General features: G+C 47.6%; 1 protein-coding gene across 2 annotated transcripts in view; it reads right to left on the bottom strand.

Annotated features, from left to right (window-relative positions):
• The window catches only part of LOC142564646 (excitatory amino acid transporter-like), a 252,090-nt gene that overhangs the window by 17,932 nt on the left and 218,336 nt on the right, over positions 1 to 15,822 (bottom strand). For both annotated transcript variants that reach the window (XM_075675723.1, XM_075675722.1), the window contains 2 exons: positions 3,088 to 3,214; positions 1,666 to 1,899 (listed from right to left, as the gene is read on the bottom strand). In XM_075675723.1, the coding sequence (XP_075531838.1) occupies positions 1,666 to 1,899; positions 3,088 to 3,214 (361 nt within the window). The remainder of the gene's footprint in view (positions 1 to 1,665; positions 1,900 to 3,087; positions 3,215 to 15,822) is intronic.

Here is a 15,822-nt window from a genome sequence, read left to right on the forward strand (position 1 = left end):
AGCTTCATAGCGGGACAAACTACGTAAACATAATTTTCTCAGTTTGGCCATTTTCAGCAATATCATCGCACGGTTCTGGATTGACTGTTGCTGGAATCAAGCTTCCTCAAATCCGAGCTGCGGCACCAGCTTCGTAACGGCGGTTGCTCGTTACATTGTCTGCTTAATTTGTTGACGTATACACGCAGAACGGCTGCCTGATGACTTGAACAAGAGCTATTTCGTTGTAGTTGTAAAAGTTCGCCCAGTTTAAACAGGCAAGAAGTATGTATAATTTCACTCGTGGCTATATTGATTTCTTACTTTGTTTTTTTTTTCAGATTTAGCAGGTAATGTAGCAAACGCTTTAATGTTCACGACGGTGCATGGTGCATTTATTCTTTTTGTATTTGCTCTACTTTTTATGGAGCTTGAGCATATTGCCATTCTTTTATGTAATAGATAGGTAAGGCGCCTATTAGCCGACAAGCTGACAAGTCTTACGAATTAGTTTGTGGTCCGGTATTTTTCTTCGTAACTCAATATATACTTCTGATATCATATTAATTTAGTTACTCCGTACTTTTGCTTAAAAGAGGTCCCAATACTTAGACTTCCTCCTGTGTGCACGGTGTGAAAGTATGATTTTAATTTATCTGACCAAACTCGATTTGAAACGGCGTGACTGATACAGCGAAACCATTGCTGCTTATTTCTTACATTAAAACAATACTTTTTCATTTGCCTGTTGAAAGAAATGAAGATGAAAGCTTGTGTGATAAGTTACCATATTGGTGCCTCATCCAGGATTGTTATATCATCTGGGTCTATCAAAAAAAAAGAAAGAAGCGCTTCAGCGGTGCTTTCCGGTGTCTGTGAGGAGAACACTCTGGGTCAAATTAGTGTTGAATTTAGCGTTGAATTTAGTGTTGAATTAGTGTTGAAAAACCATGCCTGTCAACGACTGAACCTCAAAATCCGTGAACTCCTACCGACATGACACCGAAGTGGGGTGATGTCCTTTTTAATGCTCGCCGCGAACGTACGTGTTTCCAGGGGTACAGACACACTATATTATTAAGCATGAGTTAACCTCACACCGCAGCATACAAGCAAACTCGGCAGAGCAAATTGTGGCACGCAACAAACTGCTTAATTTTGGAGCACAGTGACTCATTTCCGTGTCTGCTTCAGGGAGTTGTCTCTATAAACACGCTCGAAGCATGTGCCCCTATTGCGTCTTTTCACCATGAGAGGACTTCCATCGAAACGTTCGGGGACCCGCGAGCGGAACCTTTTCACGAACAGAATTTGTTTTTTTTTTCTTTCGTAAAACAAAGTATTATGGAGAAGTCTTACTAAAATGTTTTACATAAAGTGTTACAAATTGGTTGTTTTTTGTTAGGATTGTAAGATAACGCCAAATTCGTAAACATAAAGGAAAATACTGGAGACTTGGCAGGCATATCGAAAGCTGACGGCAATACCACATCAACAAACCACCTGCACACAGTCCCGCGTGCATCTGACTTGTTGTCCGCAACGAACGCTTCAATTGAAATCACTTTCGAGTTTACGTAAAAACAGATTGCAAAAGGCAGTGTGCCATAAGATGCGCAAGGTGGGTTTCTCAAGAACACGTGGCAACGACGGCTCGCGCTGGCCACGCCAACGCTCCCCACCCACCTCGACGCCGTGCCGAGTGCCGTGATCCACGCCTGGAGCATCCCCCTGAAGAACGTGACCGGGTTCTTTCGGGTGATGAGAAAGTATATGAGTGGCAGCGTTATGCAGGCGTGTATCAGAAGGCCCGCGATCACGGTCAGCATGTAGAGACCCAGCTGCTGCGCCGTCAACGCCAAGTCCTTGATGGACATGATCTTGCCGATGATCAGCGACATGATGCCGAACGGCGAGTACCTGCACGGCGAGAGAGTGAAGCAGCATTGAATTGGGACAGCGATTTGGGTGAGCTTGGTGCAGAGTCCGTGACGGGACTACAATGCAAAGCACCAGAGAGGCAAACGTGTGGTTAGCAGAAGGCGGATAAAAGCACAAGCGCTGACTATACCAACTAAATTTTATTGGAAAAAGAACACACAAATGTCTATGTGTGTCCACAGATGTCCCTATCGGCGGGTCCAAGAACCAGTGGCAATATTATAAGAGCACATTCGTGGCAAAACACCACTAATTTCCCGTTTGTCTTTCCACACTGCAGTGGTTGGTGCTGCAATCCCGTCATGAGCCAATCACAATAATACAAAGGTTGAAACGCCGCTTGAAATAATGCTTGAATAACAGCCAGCTACAAACGGGGCGCCTACGAAACCGTCAAGGGAAAATTTAAATTAGGTTTGTTGCAAGGGTAATTGTGGGAGTCGTCGTAAAAATAATTTTAGGAGTGAACTTGTCAGTTAGTGTTTCGCTTTGTCTGATGTTGGTTCACTTTTTTGTTTTCAGAAACAGTGGCAGACATTTCTTTTTCCCCTTTATTTCAGGTCGTTACACTTTAGGGCTAAGGGAAGAATTGATGAATGAACGTATGATTGAATGAATCAACTTCGTTTTCGCTCAGAAGAGTCAAGGGGCACCGTGAGATAAAACTCAGCAGTAAACGCGCTGGAATATTTGCCACCTTCTTTATAAATGCGCCAATGACCTCACACATTACAGTTATCCATCTTAACGTGTCGCTTGTGGTGTCTTAGAAAAAAATAAAATTAAAATTAAAATGTGAGCTGTGACACCTCACGGTTAATTCGCCGTCATACACTGATTGCTCCAAATGAGACAGACACCCTCGAGCTATAATTTTCAAACACTCATACCTTTGGGGAAAGAGAATGCAAGTGTAATATGGTGAAAATTAGAGACTGATCGTTGTTGCAAAAATAATCTCCTCAATACCCAAAACTAGCTATCGGATGTCGTGGTTCGATTTTGAGCTGTTAGCGGAATTCGTCGAGCAAACCACTCACGCTTTCGCGAGAGAGCAACAAGGCGCAGCACTTCAGCCAGTCAGTGGCTAATTAGAATAAAAATTGCGAAATATTGAATTATGTACATACTGGAAGAGAGATACTGTGCATATAACAACAAACGTACCACATGACCAGGTAGACGATCTTCATGATGATTTCGTTCAGGCTGCTAAAAAACTGCACCATCAGTTCCGCATCTGGTCCCATCTGGCCCGCTATGATGCCGAAGGCGATACAGAAGACGATGAGCCCTAAAAGAACGTGTATGCGGTTAGCTGAGGCTCTCAGTTCGGGAAACCTTCTCCATAACAATTTGGTTCAAACACTAGACTAGGCAAACGGAACATCCTTATTGGAACCGTCAATGGCACACTAGCATCGTTGTGAATGATTCCACCATCGCCTACTAAATTAGACTTGCAGAATGCAGTTCCAATGCAGAATGCGATGTACATCGACACTACGATTACGCATTTCATTCAAGTAGCCCAGCACGAAAGCGACAGAACTGTCGAAGAGGATGACAGAAAAAGAAACACTGGACGTGTGTGTGTGTGTGTGCGTGTGCGTGTGCGTGTGCGTGCGTGTGCGTGTGCGTGCGTGCGTGTGTGTGTGTGCGTGTGTGTGTGTGTGTGTGTGTGTGTGTGTGTGTGTGTGTGTGTGTGTGTGTGTGTGTGTGTGTGTGTGTGTGTGTGTGTGTGTGTGCGCAGCTTTTGTTGCATTCTTCGACTTTCATTTTTTCGCCCACGGACGTGAGAAGTTGCTTCCGGTCGAAGTTTACCCCACCACGAACGCTCGTAAAGGGAGCTTTTTGCGATTTCTTTTTCAACACTGCTACGCAACAGGCAGAATGACGCTGACTCCGCGAACGTCATCGTCCATGTTACACGCCCGCTCAAAACATTCTCAAGCTTAACGGTGAAGCTGACCGGCACTTTACCCTGCACTGCCGGTGCAGACGCTGATGCGGTGATGGCGATTTATTGGCATCCCCTTCGAAACAGGGCGGTGACAAATAGTCACCTAGCCAACTTGAGTTACTCAGGTATGTTTTTAATGCATTTCACTCTAGCAAATTTGTATACTTCTCTTTAATCTTTTTTTCCCTTCCATAAAACTTTTCTAACTACCTTGTGCCGCTACCCATGCTTGTAACGGATCCGTCGTATCAATCATTTCCTGCTTTTTGTTCACCAATACTCTAAATATTTCAGCTGACCGGTTGATGTTTCTATCCACTTCAAATCCAAGCGCTTCCGCAAGGCTTACGTTACCTACGGGTCTCATTGGGTGAATCGCATCGCATTCCATTAGGATTTGCTGAGCGTTCTCCGGGTATTTGGTTCACCATGCACATGCTTCATCTAGTTGCGAATATTTGCTCCGGTATGTTTTTGCCCTGAGGCAACCGGCACGAGAACGAAATAGCGAGACACTACTCTTCGTGTTATCGTACAAATTATCCCTTCTAATTTCCTTCTTCTCATCCTTGTAACTTTCCATGATCTTTTTTGTATCCATTATCTGCATACAATTTACTGTCTCTACTTCTCTCACTTTATGATGACTCCTGGATGGCTATCCACACTTTCAATTAGCCTGTCCTTGGTTGCCAACTTTCTTCACCTCTTCCTACATTCTGTGTCCACGCTTTTCAGGTACAGATAGTGGTACACTTTAGCCGCCCATTCCCCATTTCGGACCATGTTCCAAAGCCTACAAAACTAATTTTGCTCTGTGCCTCGCAGACTTCAAATGACGTCCCACTCATGTCGTCCTGCACTGTCCCATCTGTGGTTTTGCCGTAAACTCTCAGAGTCAACCGATCTACCGATCCTTGGTTGACTTCCAGCCCCGACAATATAGCCGGATGCGCTGAGGAGAGCGCCATCGGGTGGTGCTGCAAGGAACCCAGGGCCACCCGCGGCGTGCACCTTCCGCTGTGATTGATTGAGTTTTCTGTCGACAGAGACGAATAAATCTCGGGATCCTATAGTGATATACCGCTTCGCTGTAGAAAGAAGGGGGGTGATTTTGGCTGCAGGCGGATCTAGCCTTGCAGGAATTTCTGGCATGGATGGATGCATGCTGTGAGCGTCCCCTTTGAAACGGGGCGGTGGGTTGCGCCATGAAGCTATGTTTGTTTGCCTAATGTCTTGCCTATCTTTTCTCTTTCTTTAGCAGACTACCAATAATCTCCAGCATCAAACTTCCTGAACCATTATTGAGATTTTAAACAGAATAGCGCGTATTTTGACAAGGACAAGGAGGGAGACTCGGCACGGACAAGCACGTTTTAACGAGTTTCATTATTGAGAACTTTCTTTTTATATGCCAACGTTGTTTATGGTTCTTTATTTGGCTCTGCCCCAGCGCCGCCTTTCAGCAGAGTTTAATGAGACTAAATCTTGAGGTATGTTGGTCAGTGCGCCATCATTTACAGCGCAGTGCGATGCGCAACAGAACGCAAGCGCGAATAGCTTGGGAACTATCCATCCAGCGGTGTCCTCCCCCCCCCCCCCCTCTTCTTGATAAAACGCCAGCGCTTTGAAATGCGTCTGCTACACGTTGCAAGTCACCGCTGTCAAAGCTTGTTAGCATCACTGTTAAAACGTGCCAGAATGAATATTAAAGCAGCGCATTTGATACAGCCGCTGAATTACAGAGGAGGAGGGAGAGAATTTTGATCAAGAGGAAGGAGGAGAGGTCGGCCTGAAAAGCCTGCCTCTAGCCTGCTACTCCTCCCAGGTGTAAGGGGAAATGGGAGGGACAAAGAAAGGTAGATGGAAGCTGACTATGGCATAGTACAATCAGCAACTATGTACACGTTGACCAATACACTGCACTGGTACTGCAGGTGCGCTACACACATATATAATGCGTCCAAACAGCATGTTCTCGCACAAGCACATTTTGCAGCCTTTATACCGCGCATGTTCAAGAGGCGATCGTCTAAGCCCACCTTCGGTAGAAAGTTCAGTGGGGATTTGATGGCGCATTTGCCACGGTGAAGCAGTTTCAACGCGTTCAAAATTTTGCCTCGCAAAAGGGCCGGGAGTCGAAACGGTATCATCATCATCATCATCATCATCATCATCAGCAGCAGCAGCAGCAGCAGCAGCAGCAGCAGCAGCAGCAGCCTGGTTACGCCCACTGCAGGGCAAAGGCCTCTCCCGTACTTCTCCAACTACCCCGGTCATGTACTAATTGTGGCCATGTTGCCCCTCCAAACTTCGCAATCTCATCCGCCCACCTAAGTTTCTGCCGCCCCCTGCTACGCTTCCCTTCCCTTGGAATCCAGTCCGTAACCCTTAATGACCATCGGTTATCTTCCCTCCTCATTACATGTCCTGCCCATGCCCCCCCCCCCCCCATTTCTTTTTCTTGATTTCAACTAAGATGTCATTAACTCGCGTTTGTTCCCTCACCCAATCTGCTATTTTCTTATCTTTTAACGTTGCACCTATCACTCTTCTTTCCATAGCTCGTTGCGTCGTCCTCAATTTAAGTAGAACCCTTTTCGTAAGCTTCCAGGTTTCTGCCCCGTAGGTGAGTACTGGTAAGACGCAGCTGTTATGCACTTTTCTCTTGAGAGATAATGGCAACCTGCTGTTCATGATCTGAGAATGCCTGCCAAACGCACCCTGGCCCATTCTTATTCTCCTGATTATTTCAGTCTCATGATCCGGATCCGCAGTCACTACCTGTCCTAAGTAGATTTTATCCCTCACCACTTCCAGTGCCTCACTACCTATCGTAAACTGCTGTTCTCTTCCGAGACTGTTAAACATTACTTTAGTTTTCTGCAGATTAATTTTTACACCCACTCTTCTGCTTTGCTTCTCCAGGTCAGCGAGCATGCATGGCAGTTGATCCCCTGAGTTACTAAGCAAGGCAATATCATCAGCGAATCGCAAGTTACTAAGGTAGTCTCCATTAACTCTTATGCACAATTCTTATCGATCCAGCTCTCTGAATAGCTCCTGTAAACACGCTGTGAATAGCATTGGAGAGGTCGTATCTCCCTGCCTGACCCCTTCCTTTATTGGGATTTTGTTGCTTTCTTTATGGCAGACTACGGTGGCTGTGGAGCCGTTATAGATATCTTTCAGTATGTTTACATACAGCTCGTCTACACCCTCATTCCGTAATGCCTCCATGACTGCTGAGGTTTCGACTGAATCAAACGCTTTCTCGTAATCAATGAGAGCTATATATAAGGGTTGGTTATATTGCGCACATTTCTCTATCACCTGATTGATAGTGTGAATATGGTCTATTGTTGAGTAGCCTTTACGGAATCCTGCCTGGTCCTTTGGTTGACGGAAATCTAAGGTGTTCCTGATACTGTTTGCAATTACCTTTGCAAATAAAAAACGGTATACAGTAAGCTTAAGTGTCCTTCGCTAGGCCACAAATAGAGGGCACACGCACACAAGTATGCGTTGCATTGTCTTGGCGTTGTTGCAGACCCAGCACTCGGGGTCTCGTTCTCGACCAATCTTGTGAAGTTATCGACGAGTGTACGCCACACCGAGCCGTAATCGACGGAGTGGCGTTTGCTGGCCTCTCCGCAGCCGAAGCGGAAGCCGGAATCACAAACCAGCGTCAAGCCTATGGGTACAAGTGCTGTAATCAACGAAGCCATGCTGCTTCATGCTTTCCCCATACTTCTCCTTCTGTCGGTGCGTCAAAGTGCAACAAAAACGCTCGGAGTTTCGGCGTCTTTTTTTTTTTTCTCATACGATTGGCCAAGTGACGCCTCAGCCGTTGCAAGGCACTTGAATTTAATGGATTGCCGAGTGGCGACAAATGTCCGCCCCCACGTTGCAGCAAACGCTGCACGACAGCGCCTCATTGACTCAGCCGGAGTTTCGCATGGGCGTAGGCAAAAGTAAGAGCTTAGAATGGAGAAGGCCTGCGGCTGGGGCCGCAATTACGACACGATAAACAAGAGCCGCGCCAGAAAGTCACACTCAACGCGACAATCTGCTCCCGTGGCCCAGCAGAAACCCAACGGGAACGTCGGGGATCCCATGTTCCCAGGGGTGTCGTCCGCCGACGCTTTCCGCGCACTTTGCGCAAGAGGCACCATCGAAAGCAAGCTTGGAGTAAATGAAAGACATACAAAAAAAGATAAAGAAGGTGGCCACAAAGCGAGAGACGCATTTGAATATCGTGTTGTACGGCCTCGCTCGGTCGTAACGGGCATTACGTTGCCATGCAGGTCTTCAAAGCCGTGGCGCCGCTGCGTCGCTGGTTTTTGGCAACAGCTCGCCGTGGCTCTAGCTCTCCTATTACGCGGGGGACGTCATGCGAACGAAGAGAAATCGGACTCGCTCGAGAGGGCTAGCCGAGCAGCGCTCAATCCTAACAAACGCGTTCGCTTTCAAACGTCCAGTTTTGCAGGCACGTGTAGGACGACGTTGGGCATGGAAGGAAGGAGAAGCACTCGAACAGCAAAAACTGAACGTAGCGCGCGGCGTTGTGAACACGTGTTCATCATCAAATTGGAAGTTGAACCTCTGAAGCTGAGCCAAGTGCGCAGTTTACCACAGCGTGTGCGAGCTTCACTTTGTAGAGAGACATATATTGAGTAATGTTTTTGGACGCAAAACCATGGTCCGGGTCCGCGGAGGAAACGGGGGCCTAGTGGTCAGCCAGGCCTAGAAGTCTGACATGTCTGAGCAGTGCCTTCATGATGTCGGGGAAGTGAAGAGATTGAAGAGCGTGAAATGAAGACGCAGACAGGGTTAGAAACACGCAAGCAAGACGAATAACGTTTGCGCGAATGAATATGAACCAACTATAAGCCGGCAAGAAAGAAGCTTGAGCAAAATTTCAGGGCCCCAGATGGAGATGGCGGCGATGATGTTGCTTCGGGCGAGGGAGGGGTGCGAAGGGGTAGAGGGGGGTTTAGCCTGGCAAACTTGTCCATCGATTGCTCTGGCTGAGTGTCTCTCTCCGTGTCATAAGTATGCTGCACCCTGACTCCATCAATTCAGTTTTGACACGACGCGTGCAGTAGGAATTTGACTGCATCGTTTTGCAAGGCGCACTGCAATTTCAGCTCGTGCGGTCGCCCAATTCAGTTAAGAAACAGATACATAGGTAAGCTCGATTCTCCCCAAGAACCAAAGCACGTAAAGCTGGCTCAAACTTCGAAGGTTGCTTCGCCGCTTCATGCTTCACGACAAAGTATTTCAACTGTGCATAAGGACGCGTGCCTAGAGCGATGAAATTTTATGTGGGCACGAAGCATCCTTGCCGCTGCGTCAAGCATTACAGAGGTAGTTCTTAGTTCTGAACAGTGTTTAGTCCGTCCATCCGCCCGTCCGTCCGTACGAGCGACAGGGTGCATCATGGTGACGTCTTCGCCATCATGTCATCGCGTCGTCGCCATTGTCGCCACTTTGCCGTCATCGTGTGCAGTTGCGGGAGCTTGCGCAGAATTCCTTGAGTTCTGTACGAAGTTGGGAACTGTTGCGGTAACTGCCATCACCGTAAATGATTCCAGAGCCACCGAATCAAAACATTGGAATAATTTACGGCGATGGCAGTTACTCAGTCGAGTAACCGCAAACATTATTAAAATAATTCTGATTATTCTTTTAATGATGTTTATCTATCTATCTGTCTATCACCGGTCGTATAAAAATAATTGTGGGATTTTACGTGCGAAAGCCCCGATTTGATTACGAGGCACGCCGTAGTGAGGGACTCCGGGTTAATTTTTGACCAACTGCAGTTCTTTAACGTGCACCCAGTGCATGTTACACGGGCGTGTTCGCATTTCAATCCCATCCAAATGCGGTCGCCGCGGCCGGGATTTGATCTCGCGCCCTCAGGCGTAGTAGTGCAACGTAATAACCACTACGCCACCGCGGCGGGTGCTTGTATAAATAAGACTGACTACTGGTAAAAAATTGCAGTAACTGATCCCTTCAGAATTGAGAAAAAGATCGTGAACGGTTACGGGTAACATAAAGCATGGTTCCGACGTGTGAAAGGCGCTCACGGATGTTTCAGGTGTAAAAGATCCTCAAAGGCCCTTACGTAAGCCTCTTTCACGCATGACGTGTTAAAGATCTGTTTTGGTAAACCCTCTGAGTTGCTTGTTTCCTGATCAGAAGGAATTGCGTGCAACGCTAAGGAGGAGCCGCCAAACAAAACCAAGCTGAATGTTTTCTAAAGCTAATCGCTCCTGTTGATTCAAATGTTTCTGTGCGGTACATTTTCTCGCATAAAGCAAAACGGGCGAAGCGTAGCGTGTGACACACGACCACACTTGTAACGTTCCTTACAAGTTTACCAACAGCAGAGCCTCAAGAAGATACCAGAATTTTGCAACGCAGTCGCTCGCTATATGGTCTTCTTCGGCACTCGTAAATGGCCGTGGGAATTGGAACGAGGCCAGTACTAATCGTCGCAGCGCTTGTTATCCTAATGAGATCGGAATCGCCAAGGCCGTTGAAAAGCGCGAACACGTAGCCGTTTAGGGAGCGTTAACTACAACAAGCTACTGCCGCCTAATGAGTGGTTACACAACGCTCTCGGCAAACACCCGTCACTGGTTAATTAATGATGTCTTAGCTCGCAGCAAACGCCACAAATAAACAAACTGAAACGACAGGCGAGGACTTGCTGTTTCCGGGAAAGCACATGACACGTGGTGCCACGTGACCACCGCGTCGACGCTGATTATACCGAATGGAGGCAAACGTGAGCAGCCGCATTTTTTTTTTTTGCACAGTGCTTCCAGGACCGTATTTTGAGAAGAAAAAACAAAAAACTAAACCTGAACTTGAGTTTGCTGAAAGCACCGACATTATTCCTTTCAAATAGTAAAACTTACTGCTAAAAAAAGGCTAACGAAAAAAAGGGAGACAGAAAGGATGCATGTAACCACAACCAGACAGGTACTCTGAAAGAGGGTGTGGATAAAAGCTTAACGGATAAGAAAGCGAAGAGAGAGAGGAAAGGCAGGGAGGTTAAGCCGAGGTGAGTTCCCGGTTTGCTACCCTGCACAGGGGTGGGACATATAGGGGTTGCAAAGACGACAAAGATCCAAAGGAGAGAAAAAAAAGAAAGAAAAGTGAAAACAGGTAACATAAAAGGTGTTCCAATCACAGGCGCTCACACAGGCCGGTCGATCACAAGAAGCGGAGTAGCGCTCGTACGGCCTTGTGATGCGATTTTAAGTCGCGTCGATGTTTCAGAATTCCTTCTTTCGACAGAGGCTAGTCGTCCAACTGGTTCAGCACGACGGAGAGCGATTGTCTCTACACACTGTACTGCGGGCACTGGCAAAGAACATCACGAATCGCTACCACGTCGCCTGAATACGAAGAAACTAAAGTGCACACACAATGCAGGGCTAGCCCGCAGTGCTCTCAAAGTCTGGTCTTGTAGGCTCGTGAGCACAAGGAACTTCCCTCGGGAATACTGAAGAAGTTCCCTCGGGAATACTGCCTTGGAACTAGCTCTTCGTATACTGAACGACTGTCTAGTATCTCGGGGACAACACACATCAGTTGCTTCTCCGCACTACAGAATGAGCCAGCGCAGAGAATGTGTGTGACCCAGCTGGCAGCAATCGAAACGCGGGCTTTGGGAAACTCCAATGAGTTACGAGTTGGTAAATGCGCTGCTCAGCTGCAAACGGCCCAGCATGATGCGTTCGCTCCGTGCTGACCCAGGTGGGGGACGTATGCACTTTTGGGTCAGGCTACAATGGACGTAGACGAGACAGAGTGAAAACGTTCAAGTTGCACATGGGCTACAGGTGCGTTTACGGGTGATAGGGCGGACCTGAGATTTAGACTCGGCAGAATCCTTCACACTGACACTGGAGTTTCCAGAAGCCACTAAAATTTTGCGTCATTCCTTCGTCGTGCGTGCGGTGGTCTGTCTAATATGCGAGACCAGTTGTTCATTGGCACCATGGCGCATCATAATTAGTACATTGTTGTCAAAACCGGTCCAGTGTGGAAACGGTCGCCGGCAAATAAATTCAAGTGTCGCATGAAATTGAACCGATTTCTTTCGCATGCCGACTTAATGAAACGCTGCGTCTCAAACTTATCTCAGCTGACTTCACCGGGGTTAAGACCACAGTTGCAGCGTTGTCGAGTTTCACAAAAAGAACCATCCGTGAAATCGTGCTGGCGGTAACTGTGCACGTCGTAAGTACATGCACAGTGTAAGGTCCTTCGCTTTGAAGCTTGCAGCAACACTCTAGCTTTCCATCTTGATCCCTGGAACTGCGGATTGCGTCAGAGACACATACACAAATTGTGTATGCAGACGGCCACTGTGACGCATAGTACATGCTTAATGATGAGAAATGGCTTCGGCGAATGTTGTACCGACCGCCGTCAGTCCGCATGCACACCGGGCACTCACAAGGGCATATTCACCGCTATAAATCAGAATGAGTCGTTCTCGCTTATGGGGAGCGATAAAAATGGCAACGTGTGCTCATTATTTGCCGGCATAAGCACAGTTTCACTGAAGCTAATTAACCGCCTGTAATTTGAAGCAAAAAAAAAATATACCCGCGGAGGGCAATATATTGCCACATCAAACAAAAACAAAGAAAGGAACACGACGTAAGTTTGGCGAGAACATCGTTGAAATATTTACTAAATTAAATTAGGGGAACATTAAGGAAAAATTCCGGCACCATGCAGCAATCGCGTTCATAATGCTCTTAATTCATGCGCACTTGGTGCTTTTGATATGCCCAAACATTTTAAAACAGAAATCATTAATGGAAACTTTGGCTCTTAAAACGACTTAACCAATAATGTAAGATAAAAGAAGGATACTCACAACGCGCCTTTCTGCAAAGAGATGCGCAACGTCGCGCTTCACATAACGTCTGACGGTTTTACTTTCTCTAAACCCTACACTCATTCACAAGAAGCGCTAGTTTTTGAGGTCTAGAGATATCATATCTCTTGCCATTGCATAAATCCCTGCGACAGGGCGGTGAACAAGAAGCTGCTAGTGGTTGTCTTCTAAGTGGAACGGGCACTTCAGCAGCCGAGAGTGCCGTAGTGGAAAACTATATGCGGACCTTGTTGGGCCATGCGTGGGCCATGTGTTTCAGATCACTGCCTTAAGAGCATAAAGCGCCATTGAGAGAGAAGACAGAAGGGGACACGGTCAGTGAACGTCTCCTCTTCTATCTGTGTACCTGTGCAGACTGTTAAAAAAAACACGGTCATGTCAAAAACATTCTGCACAGAACCGCACAGCGTTGTTGAGCCTAGTGGCAGCTGAAAAGTGCAGCCAGGTTGAGACGATTGAGAGCATTAGGCTGCTGTGCTGGAAGACAGAGGTTCAGTCATGCTTTTTTTTTTGAGCATTACAGGCTGAATTCACCCATCTTGGTAGGTATCTAAGAAAAAATCTTGGGGTCAGCAACGTTACTTTGCAACGTCACAGCTATATCACGTTGATAAAGGAGAGTGTGCAAGATCCCCCGACTTAAGCGTGCGCAGATGTCAACATTGCACTGTCATCACAATCTGAGGTCACTACCATGTACTTCGAGAGTCAGCGATGTTAAGTTCTGACCCAGCTTGTTCTTTTACCTCAGTGTATAAGAGTTGTATTATATGTCATTGTGCAAGAGATAACAACATTACTGATCTCCGAGGGAGACAGAACGATTGATGTGAGGACTGTTACGACTTGATTCGGCTACAGGGGAGCTGTAGGTTGTTGTGCAATGGGACAAGTTTCTGATTGAACACACCCGACGAATAACCTTTCCTTAATAACTTTCGCTCATTCGATCAGTATGGATCGCTCCTTGTAGGCGTTCTATATGCGAATTTGTTTGCATTTATTATTTCATCAGTCTCGTTATACTTGCATCCCTATAAAGCAATGTGTGGTGCTGTAAACCCCACTTCTCTTCAACGAACACAACGCTGTACGTGCGTATGGTGACGCGCCGTTCTTTTCTTTCATTATAGTCGTTGTGACGGTGCTAGAGACAAATGAATATGGTTGTTTCTTATTTAGAAGCTGCCCAGTTCTCTCGAAATCTCATGGCGATCGGTAATGCATGCCTGTGTTAAATAATGTATGTGGCCTTACTTTTCATTTTCAGGAAACGGACTCTGTGCAAACTTGACCGTTAACATCGTTCAAAAATGAAAACGAGAATTTGCTTTGATATCCGGTGCTCGTTTTCTCAGAATATGGGTATTCTATTCGGAAAGCTTGCTATTGCAATATCCCTACTTATTTTTCGACAGACTGCTAATCCAGCTTGTAGTGCTACGTTATGTCCTTCTAAACAAAGCGCCTCAGCCTACAGCGGACACGCTTCCGCATATCGCCGTAGACGCTGACTGCGCGAGGAAACAATGAACGTCAGAAAAAACAAACCCAAAATGTGAACGTAACGCTACTGAAACAACCTGCCTCCTTACAATTCATGTTCTGCGCTCAGCGTTCCTCACCTCTAACAAAATGCCGGCTTTCAACGACCTTCCCACCTCGCAACTTGCCTTTCACGCTCGGCTATTGTTTCTTCCACGTGTTTGAAGTGAATGAAACGAAAGGCTAACGGACCTGCAACACAGGGTCCGCTTCCACGCTCGCTTTGTGGCATTCGCGCGCCCTTTCCCGGACTTTTCATTCGTTTCCGGACCTTCCGTCGGCAAACCAGGTCCCTTCATTTCGCACGACCTCGAGCGAGGTCTCGGACTCTCACGCCGGGGAGGCATAGTGTGACGTCACCCTTCCTCCGCGCGGCCCCCACCCCCTATGTCGGCTGCTTATTTTGCGTCCCCGACCCTTTCCCTCCCCTTTTCACTTCACTCTCGTGGCAAAGTGCTGCCTGCGCATCCTTTATGGTGCTCAGGGGCGCGACGCAGGCAGGCAGGCAGGCAGGGAGGCACGCGTTTATCTGGTTCCTCTCACGACCCTCTGCGTGGCGGCAAAAGAGAAAACTGCAGCGCGCCAGACAGCGCGTCCTTGTGCGCGTAGCCGGGGAACCGAGATGCTCGTCGCTCCGCGCGTTAAGGCGCAATTAAGACGCGCGTTTCCCGAGCGCCGGAAGCGTGTCCGTGGCCCCGACCTCCTCGTCACGTGACCGCCCCAGATCTACGCGGGTGGCACAGCCCTCTTCCTCTCGGTTCTACTGCATTCCCCCTCCGTTCCGACATGCTCAAAGTGTGTGCCAAATGTTTCGTACCACAAGGCAAGTTACTTGTGGTTTCAAACTTTTAGAGCTTCGCGGTTCAGCGACGCGGCCTCTGCGCGAACCTCGAAGGACAGTGAAGAGTCTTGTGCGCCGGTCTTGTGTTTGATACGCGCTCCCTTAATTTCCTGGTTGAGCGGTGTTGTGTGCGCAAGAAAATACATTTCATATACACAGACCACTATATGATTGCGATCGCGAACAGATGACGACAAAGAGGAGAAAACGAAGACAGCTGCAGCTTGCAAGTGATTTACTTAAACGCTTCAAACGGTGTTTCCATGGAAGGTTTGTTCCGTTATTTACTGCAACAGCAAATAAATGGACACTCGAGGAAAAATGTTCGCCGTCGCTGTCGTCGTGATGTTCCGTACAAAGTTCCAGTGCTGTTATATACCGCCCTGCGCACCATGTGCTGTGCTTTCGAGGGATAGCGTGCGAGGGTGAGCCGCGGAGGAGGAACGGCTTGATGCGCGCCGTCTTTCCGCGCGCTCAACGTTGAAAGTCCCGTAATCAAGCGCTGTGGAGGAGAGCGCGCGTCCCTGCCTCTAACCCGGCCGCGGCTGCGCATGCTGTTCGTGTGGCTGAACGCGTACGTGGCCTGCGCGCCGCATCTTTGAGGTAATCTGCGTCGGA

This window comes from Dermacentor variabilis, chromosome 11 (assembly GCF_050947875.1).
Source record: "Dermacentor variabilis isolate Ectoservices chromosome 11, ASM5094787v1, whole genome shotgun sequence".
In the NCBI taxonomy this organism is placed as follows: Eukaryota; Metazoa; Arthropoda; class Arachnida; order Ixodida; family Ixodidae; genus Dermacentor; species Dermacentor variabilis.